Source organism: Chrysochloris asiatica, unplaced genomic scaffold (genome assembly GCF_000296735.1).
Source record: "Chrysochloris asiatica unplaced genomic scaffold, ChrAsi1.0 scaffold00019, whole genome shotgun sequence".
NCBI lineage: Eukaryota > Metazoa > Chordata > Mammalia > Afrosoricida > Chrysochloridae > Chrysochloris > Chrysochloris asiatica.
The window spans coordinates 27,161,629-27,171,207 of NW_006408537.1; the positions used below are offsets into that span (position 1 = coordinate 27,161,629).

The window sequence follows — 9,579 nt, forward strand, 5'->3', positions numbered from 1 at the left end:
TCTTGGCCTCCAAGGAGCACTCTGGCTGCACTTCTTCCAACGCAGCTCTGTTGGTTCTTTTGGCAGCCCATGGCACCTTCAATATTCTCCGCCAACACCATAACTCAAAAGCATCAATTCTTCTATGGTCTTCCTTATTCACTGTCCAGCTTTCACATGTATATGAGGTTATTGAAAATACCATGGCTTGGGTCAGGCGCACCTTACAGTCCTCAATCTGACATCCTTGCTAATCAACACTTAGTCCTCTCCTACACTTTAAAAAGGTCTTGTGAAGTAGATTTGCCCAATGCAATACATCGTTTGATTTCTTGACTGCTGCTTCCATGAGTGTTGATAGTTGATCAAAGAGCAGTAGAACCCCAAAATTAAAGGCACTGTGTGGTAAACATTGGGCTGGTAACCACAAGATTGGTAGTTCAAACTCACCTAAGGGAGAAAGATGGGGCTGTGCACCCATAAAAGATTCATAGTCTGAAACCCTACATAGGAGTCTCTATGAATCAAAATCTACTCGTAAGAGTATTTTTGTTGTTGTCGTTGGCAATATAGCAATAACCAGTGTATTCTACTTATTATTCTCCATTATTCTGTTTTATAGCAATGATGTTGTTGTTGTTGTTGTTAAGTACCTTCTAATTGGTTGCAACTCATAGTGACCCTGTATGGGGTTTCCCAGGAGCGGATGGTGGGTTTTAACTGCTAACCTTGAGGCTCAAACTAACCTTGTGGTCCAGAGCAGCCCCATACCAGGACCCATAATGATTGGTCTCCAAAAGTATCCTGTTCAATGCTATTCCATTCACAATTTGCCCAAACACCCAGGGGACCACCTTGAGGTAAAGAAGTCCATAGGCTATTCTCTGGAAACTGAGACCACCACCCAATGAATCACCTTGCCTAACGTAAACACTCCCAACAATCTTCAGCCCTGGTAACCCAGGATTGTCCCATAAGAAGCTATAAATCTTATATACCAAACATTGAACTGTGTGTAGCTGTGATGTTGGAAACTATGCCACCGATACTTTAAATACCAACAGAGTCAGTCAGCCATGGTGGTCAGGTTTCAGCTGAGCTTCTAGATTTAAACAGTCTAGGAAGGAGGAGAAGCAGACTAATTCTGAATGTTTAGCAACTGAAAACCTTATAACAGTGAGACACTCAGATAACACCAGAACCCTGAATATTGAAACATGTTAGAGCAGACAATTATTTTTTCTAGTCATTTGTATGCACTGAGGCACATGTACATGGTCACGTTATGAGTGGGAACTGAATCCAGGGCACTTGACAACATGAATCAGAATTGACTTGACTGGCAATGGGTTTTGTTTTTTTAAACAGAGACTTGAGCTGTTTCCCTCCAGAAACTCCAAAATAGAAGGAACTTCATTATTTGTGTTTTACTCTTCAAAATCAGGGCTCCAACCAGTTTTAAAAACTTCATTTCCTAAAGATGTAGAAAAAGTGAGACAGACCTGAATGCATGTTTTTTCTTCCAAAGTCTTGGTCAGAAGCTAAACTGAGTAGTCCAAGACTTTCAGAAGAAAGGTGCTAGGACAATTGTCAAGCCTGGAGGATAAAAGTGCCAATGGAATATCCGTCTGGCCACTTCAACAGGATGCAACTGGATCTTTGTCTTGCTATTGACCCAAATGCATATGGCTCGTACTATTGAAAGAAAGCAATGCCCTTTATAAAGGGCTTCCATGGTTTTCCCCTCATTCAGCTTTTCAGTGAAAACCTAAAAGGATAGGGCTGGGGTCTGGAGTAGTAGTCCAATATAGTGAATGTGGCTAATGACCGGCCTGAATGTAGCTAATGACAGTAGTCAATGCTGACTAAGGGAGAATCTAGGCTCCAGGCCTACATGTGGACCAAGTATTCATACATTCAACATATTTATATAATGTTCACTGTGTATCAGACATAGTTCTAATTGCTTTACATTAAGTCATTTAATCCTCACCACAACCCCTGAAAATAGGTGGTATTTTAGCGATGTCAATTAATGTGCTGGACTACAAAATTGGTTCGAACTGCCAAGACCGGTGGTTCAATCGCATCAGCCGCTCCTCGGAAAACATACATAGGATTTCTATGGGTAGGGGGCATTTAACAACAACATACTTACATTTGGAGTCCTGGCATGGCACTGTGGGTTAATGTGCTGGACTGCAAAGTCAGTTTGAATCACAAGGTCAGTGGTTCAAGCTCACCAGCTGCACCTCAGAAACCCCATACAAGGTCACGGTCGCTATGGGTCGGAACCGACTCGATAGCACTTGACAATAATACTTAATATTACAGTTGAGTCCTGATAGCTCAATGGTGAAATGCTCAGCTGCTCCAAGGGAGAAAGACAAAGCTGTCTGCTTTTGTAAAGGTTTAATGTCTTAGAGAAGCCTTATATATGGTTACTAGGAGTCAGAATTGACTCCATGGCAGTGGGGTTTTTGCTTTTGTCTCACTGGGGTTTGTATCTTAGTAGAATGAGGGGAGGAAAATGAGCAGATAACATTATGACAATCAGATTCAGAAACACCAAGGGAAAAAAAATTTAAATTAAATAGAGATAGTAGAGGGGGCACTCTAATGGTGCACTCAAGAGCACCTGAGTGAAGAGAGCTGAATTGTTTGGAAATCTGAGGCAGAAAAACAACAGAAACTAAAACTCAGAAGTAATAACAAGCTTGGTATGTTTGAGAAGCAGCAAGTAAGAGGATGTGGGTTTATAGTGTGAAGTCTACGTTAGCTTACCTGGGACTTTGTTAAAATGTATGAAAAAGAAAATTATGGAGAGTTTTGAGGTTCCCTTTGTGGGGAAAGGTAAAATGTTCAGTTTAATCTGGCAAGGCTCTTCCAGTACTCTATCTAGGCAAAAAGAGATGAAGCCGCCCTAGGTGCAGGTGTAGATTCTGGGCACCGTGAAGGTCAATTTGACTAGACTTGCTGATGGATTTCACATGAGGCATCCATGAAGCGTTAAATTTGAATCCTAGTGTTTCCCCTAAATCAGGGGCCGTACAGTGCTGTTGTTGTTATGTGCCGTGGAGTCGGTTCTGACTCATAGTGAGCCTGTACAGGATTTTCTGAGGCTGTGAATCTTTACGGGAGCAGAAAGCCTCATCTTTCTCCCACAGGGAACAGCTGGTAGTTTCGAACTGCTGACCTTGAGGTTCACAGCCCAATTCATAACCACTACGCTACCAGAGCTCCTATATACAGTGGTGGGTGACAGTAATCTTCCAAGCAGTTAATTTGATGGACATGCTCAATTTGTCTCCTGCAGGAAACAGCTCATGTTAGTTTTGTCTCCCACGACTGGGCAATTTTTCCAAGAAATAGTTAATGCTGATGTTAGTCTACCAGAAGGCTTTAAAAACTTCATGGGAAACAATGGAAAAAAATATTTTTTCCCCACAAACTTTCTGAAGCTCTCTTTCATGTTGTTGTTGTTAAGTGCCGTCGAGTCAGTTCCGACCCATAGCAACCCTGTACAGGGTTTCCGAGGCTTTTAAATCTTTACGGGAGCAGAAAGCCTCATCTTTCTCCTGCGGAGCAGCTGATAGTTTCAAACTGCTGACCTTGCAGTTTGCAGCCCGATTTGTAACCACTACGCTACCAGAGCTCCTTAATATGTGAGGTCTATTCCAAGCACCTTACATACGTTAACAGCTGCACTTTAGCATCCCTACGGAGCCAGATGCTTTTATCTTCATCTTGTTGGTGGTGTTAAATGTTGAGTTAGTTACCACTCATAGACCCAGTACTGGTTTCCAAGAAGCCACTGGTGAGATTGAATGGCTGACCTTTATGCTTCAAACTGACCTTGTGGTCCTGTGTTTATCCTACAGCACCACGCCAAGACTCCATCTTCATCTTAGAAACTAGTAAAGCTGAGGGGGTTAAACAAATTTGCATAAGTGGGATTCATTCTGAGTTGTAAACTACCAAGTGCTACACCAAGGAAAATAACCATAGGGAGCCTGGCCTATGACCGTGCCTTCACCTACTCCTGAGTCTGTAAGACTAGCTGGGGCCATTTCAATGGTTCTATGAAGTTCTCCCTTTTCTATCTACCTATCCTGGTGTGGCGCTGTGGGTTAATGCGCCAGACTGCAAAGCCGTTTGAACTGCAAGGTCGGCGGTTCAAGCACACCAGCTGCTCCTCGGAAACCCTATAAAGGACCTGATCAATGGAGACGGAACTTAACAACAACAATCTGTGTAAAGCAGACTTTCTTCATTTATTCCAACTCCTAAAACAACATTCCACAACAGATTAAAAATGCAGAAACAGGTGACAATCCAGCTGTCTTCCATTAAGAGATTTACAACAATGCTACCCTTAAGTGATAATATTCTTGTTTTGGAGAACATTGTATTTCACCTAATATTAACCTGTAATAGGTTTCTTTTAACTCACATCAGATGCTTTCCAGACTGACAGCTACCCTAGGATGAGTGCTCTTTGGTTCAGAGCTCATCTCAGGGACCCGCTCCCCTCAAGCTCTTTTTTGAACTTGACAGCTCTTCGTTCTTTTGCTCTGTGAGTTGGAACAGAATAAGAATTTGCTAACCTCAGGGTCAGCAGTTTGAAACTACCAGCTGTTCCTCAGGAGAAAGATGAGGCTTTCTGCTCCCATAAAAATTTACAGCCTCAGAAACCCTGTACAGGGTCGCTAAAAGCCGGAACCGACTCCACGGCACATAACAACAACAACAACAACAACAACAAAATTGTTTCCTTTGATAACGTGTGCCTTTGGCCCCTTTCCGGTTCTGAAAGTTTCAGTTACAGGATTCAGTTACAGGGGTTACAGGATCCTGCTCAAGGGCATTGTCACTTTGCCTGTGCCTTCCAAGGCATTACACCTCAAATTCATTAATCACAATATCACGGAATTGTTTATTCAGGCCTTTAATTAGCAATCTTGGAAACAAATATTCACTTCAGAATTCAGAGTCAAAACCATGAGCTCAAAAACCATTGTTTTCTTCCAACTTGCCAGGCTAGATAGAGCAGAGTTTAAATCAGGTTGGACACACAACATTACATGCTTGTCTAGTCACGTTGGCTAGGAACTGGCTTCACTGAATCCAAGATCTAGTTCAAGGGCATTCATGGCTTCCTCAAGTCTCAGCATCCCTGTACCAAAGAGAGTAATGGGGGTGAACATGAGAAAGAAAGAATCCCACCCTTCTCAGCATCTTTTAGACTTCTAAGTCTGACATTTTTGGCATGGGAGCTTCAGGAACCCGAGGTCCATGCCAATATTTTCCAAGAAGCTGAGGAAGGATTAGTTGAGATCTCAAACAATTCTGTCCTACACAATTATTTCTGAAATAAATAATGGCATTCACATCCTTGGATCCCTAGAGCCAATGAATGGCACTCAAAATCCCAAGAGTCTGAGGAATACCGTGGTGATGTCCAAGCCAGGGTTAGGAGAAAGGACAGACAGAAGGGCGGTGGGAGAGTGAAGATACCGCCAGCTCTCCTGCCCAAGCACACCTGACACCAAGTCTCTCACCTCGCTCTTGTCGCTGGCGGTGCCACTCGGCCAGAGACTGGAGCATCCACTTAGCCCTTAACTTGTACAAGTAGGAGCCATAGATCACAACCTCGGTGAAGTTTGAAGATTCCAAAATCTTCAACTCGAGCATAGTCTTGCTCACTTGCTCAAGGTACGGGATTCGAGATCCATTGGGGCCTGTTGTAGAAGGTTAGATAGAGGTCAGCACTCGGTGCCAAGGCCGAGACCCGGCATCCAAGCCAGGGCTAGCTCACTCACCAAATACGGTTGCCAGCAGCCCCGTAGGGATCTGAAACACCTCAGGATCTTTCAAGTCTTCGGGAGACTTTACCCACGGTGGGATATCATTCTGTTCCCGACGAGCTCCCATCTTGAGTTCCTCAAAAACACTCGGCCGGACTAGACCTAATTGCGCCGCCCAGAGCCGCGTGCGGAAAGTCTAGTACCTGGGGGCTCCGCCCACCGGCTTGCTCGCGCCCCCAACCTGGCCCCGCCCCCAGACTCGCAGTCCAGGGGTCTAAACCCAGATTCTTGCCCTTCTTGACCTGCGCTAGCTAGCCACGCGGTAATACCTCCGGTACTCCTTCAGAGACTCCGCCCCCGACACAGAAGGGCTGAGTTATCTCGGAATTTACAAAAGGTTTTCATCTGCATTGGCACGTTTCTTGCGCTGAAGAAGCCCCTGGGCTTGTGGGTGGGTAGAACTGTGGAGCCATCGAATTTTCTGACGAAAAGTGGTTGAGTCAGAAACCCGAAGGGCGGGAATGCAGGTTTCAGGCAGTGAGGGTCATCCTGGAGCCGTGGGATCGAGTTCCTGCATCACACATTCCAAAGGAAGATTTCTTTCTTCTCGACCAAATTTAAAAACCGGATTCACTTCCAGGACGATCTCTGCAAGTCCTGGCGACTCAGAAATTATTTCTGCTATTTAACAAATAACAAGATTCGGAAATTCGTTATCTTGTTTCAAGGTACTAAATGGAGGTTCTAAAGTGCCCCACAATTCTTGTTCCTCGAAGCCCCTGTACCCCGAGCTCTTAGCCTGGACACGTTGCTCACCTCAAAATAAACCTGGTTTGCTGTTCAGTGCCTTCGAGTCGTTTCAGGCTCACAGCGAATCTGAGTAGGGTTTCCAAGGTGCAGCTGGTGAGTTTGAACCGCCAACCTTGCGGACCAGGGCATTATTCTACAACTCACTTTCAAATTTACTACTTGGAGTGATGCACTGTATTCACCCGAAGAGGGTGTGGATTCAAAGTTTCAAGGCTTTACAGATGGAGATGAAGCATTCCCAACACCATGTCCTCCTGGAAGCAATAAATATCCTCTCAGCTGACTATCATAACTGCCTATGGCGAATATCTCTATATCCAATTTAAAACTATTGTTTCTTTTGCAACCACTTGTGTAATTTAGAAAGTGATCATCAAATGGTTACAACTATTCATTAAAAATTGTTAAGGAACTGGATATCCACAAGTTTTGAGGGTCTTCACATACGATTCACAATGGAGAAAATGTTTCTTTATAATAGAGACTTGAAGGATACTATTTTAACCAAAGATAAAAATTAGCACAATCAATAAAAGAGACAAATGGACTATTGGTTTGTCAATGTCATGGAAACAAAAAAATGAGAAGAGGGTTCTATTAGACTGAAGAGACAAATGTTATACATGATTCAAATAATCCAGAGACCATTTCATGACAATGAGGGAAATGTTAATATGGGCTATATTAGAAAGTATCTTATTAATGTTTAGAAACCTCTAGAGTGTACAATTCTAGTATTCTAGAAAGTACAATTGTTTCTCTTCAGTATCAATATGTGCTTAGGGTGATGTGTCATATCTGCAATTTAATTACAATTACTTCAGCCCTCCACTCCCACCCTACCCCCAAAAAAAGTAGTTTATGTGCATGTATATGCCTATGTTGTTGTTATGTGCCATCGAGTCGGTTCCGACCCATAGCGACCCTGTATAAGGTTTCCGAGGGTGTAAATCTTTACGGGAGTAGAAACCTCATCTTTCTCCCTTGGAGCAGCTGGTAGTTTCGAACCGCTGTCCTTAAGGTTTGCAGCCCGATTCGTAACCACTACGCTACCAGACCTGGGTCAGCGGTTCGAAACTACCAGCTGCTCCACGGGAGAAAGATCAGGCTTTCTACTCCCGTAAAGATTTACATCCTCGGAAACCCTGTACAGGGTCGCTATGGGTCGGAACCGACTCGACGGCACTTAACAACAACAACAACATATGCCTATATCAGGCTCCAACCAACTCATTTCCCTGCTAAGAATTTGCAATTTCACCCAGATTTGCTGAATCTTAATCTGGATTTTAACAAGATCCCCAGGTGTACACATAAGAATCACTTGGGGATCTTTTTGAAATGTAGCTTCTGATTCAGTATATCTGAGGTGAAAAGGCAACTTCTCAGCAGGGAGTTGAACTGAAATGAACGAAGTCCTGGTCCTGTATCTATAGTTGATCATTGTTGCTAAATGCTGTTAAGTTGGTTCCAACTCATAGCAACCCTATGTAGGGTTTCCAAGGAGTAGCTGGTGGGTTTGAACCACCAACATTTCAGTTAGTAGTGCATTGCCTCCTACTGTGCCACACCAGAACTCCCTGTATATATAAAGAGAAACCAGGGCGAATGTCAACAGTAGGTTCTATTCATTCAACTATTCAGATATGTCTGCTTTGTTTTTTATAGTACAGACCTTGTATGGGAATACAAATTTATTGAATTACTTATAAGTTACACAAAATTATACCATTTTAATTAAGGTATTTAGTTTACATGTGGCTTGTGACACTGTAGGATAAACATGCAACCATAAGGTCAGTTTGAACCACAAGATCAGCAGTTCAAACTCACCAGCTGCTCCTCTGAAGCCTTATAAGGAAAGTCACTTGACAACAACAGACTCAAAACAGTTGTAACATTGGGTTGATCAGTTTAAATATTGTGGTTCTCTGATGGATAGGATTCCTGGTGTAGAGAATGCTGAAGGGTGGGAATATGGGTTTGAAGCTGCGAGGATCACCCTGGAGCTGTGGGATGTTCCTGTATCACACACCCCAAAGGAGAGTTTATTTTCTAAAGCAACGATCCAAAGACCCAATCTGTAGGATTCACTTAGTAGACTATCTTTACAAGTCTCAAGGACACCGAAGGCACTGTAGGATAAGCAATGGGCTGCTAAACACAAGGTCTACAACTCAAACCCACCAGCTGCTCTTTGGAAACCCTATATAGGGTCACTGTGAGTCTGCACCGCTGTGAGTGGCACTAACAGTTGGTGGATAGACCCATAATCTTTACAACCAACCAGTAATACATACAAAGCAACAAGGCATTATTAAATAAAACAGCAATACACACAATGGAATAATACTATGGCATATTTGAGGGATAATGATGAACAACTGATGGAAGAACCTGGAGGACATTATGCTGAGTGAAATTAATCAATAACTGTTGTAAAATGTTAAGAAAAGGTTTTCTTGATAAAAGAAACATTCTGTGATAGATACCAAGAGTGGAAGGGTAGGGAAAATTATTCACTTGGTAGATTGTAGACACATGTTAACCTGGGTGATGGAGAAGACAATATATAACAAGAGGGAGGCTGGCACAGAAAAGATGAGGATAGTGGAAGACACAGGGAAAGGTGCAAGAGTTAAAAGTGAATACTGTTAACCGATGGTACATTGAGGGGATTGCAATCATTGTAATGACATGAAGTATATCATTTGTTAAATGTGGGACTGATGATCTGTTCTGTAAACCTTCATTCAATTCACAGTTTTTTTGAAAAATAAATTAACAATAATTAGCTGCAATTTAGACCTTGTAACCAATTACACATGATTAAAATTACTTCCCACTTTCCTATTCATAGTACTCCTCCAACATTCAACGTCTCAACCGAAGCATTATACATGTGAAGCAATCATTAGCATGCAAAAATACTAAAACTATATATTTGGTATTTCACATACATTTATGCATGAGCCAGAAAGGG

The 9,579-nt window shown here is 42.7% G+C and overlaps 1 protein-coding gene across 1 annotated transcript; it reads right to left on the reverse strand.

Annotated features, from left to right (window-relative positions):
- Nucleotides 1-5,084: 5,084 nt before the first annotated feature.
- DPPA5 (developmental pluripotency associated 5) lies at nt 5,085-5,913 on the reverse strand. Its single transcript, XM_006835785.1, has 3 exons — nt 5,802-5,913; nt 5,541-5,720; nt 5,085-5,155 (listed from the first exon to the last, which is right to left on the reverse strand). Exons 1-3 carry the CDS (start codon nt 5,911-5,913, stop codon nt 5,085-5,087), a joined length of 363 nt encoding a protein of 120 aa, XP_006835848.1.
- Between the last annotated feature and the right edge of the window lie 3,666 nt (nt 5,914-9,579).

Bases quoted from the DNA above. Each gene is read 5' to 3' on its own strand.
- DPPA5 (XM_006835785.1), bottom strand. From the start codon at position 5,913: ATGGGAGCTCGTCGGGAACAGAATGATATCCCACCGTGGGTAAAGTCT. The intron at 5,721-5,801 runs GTGAGTGAGCTA...CTTCTACAACAG, and splicing joins GCTGCTGGCAACCGTATTTG to GCCCCAATGGATCTCGAATC. The intron at 5,156-5,540 runs GTGAGAGACTTG...TCTTTGGTACAG, and splicing joins CCGCCAGCGACAAGAGCGAG to GGATGCTGAGACTTGAGGAA.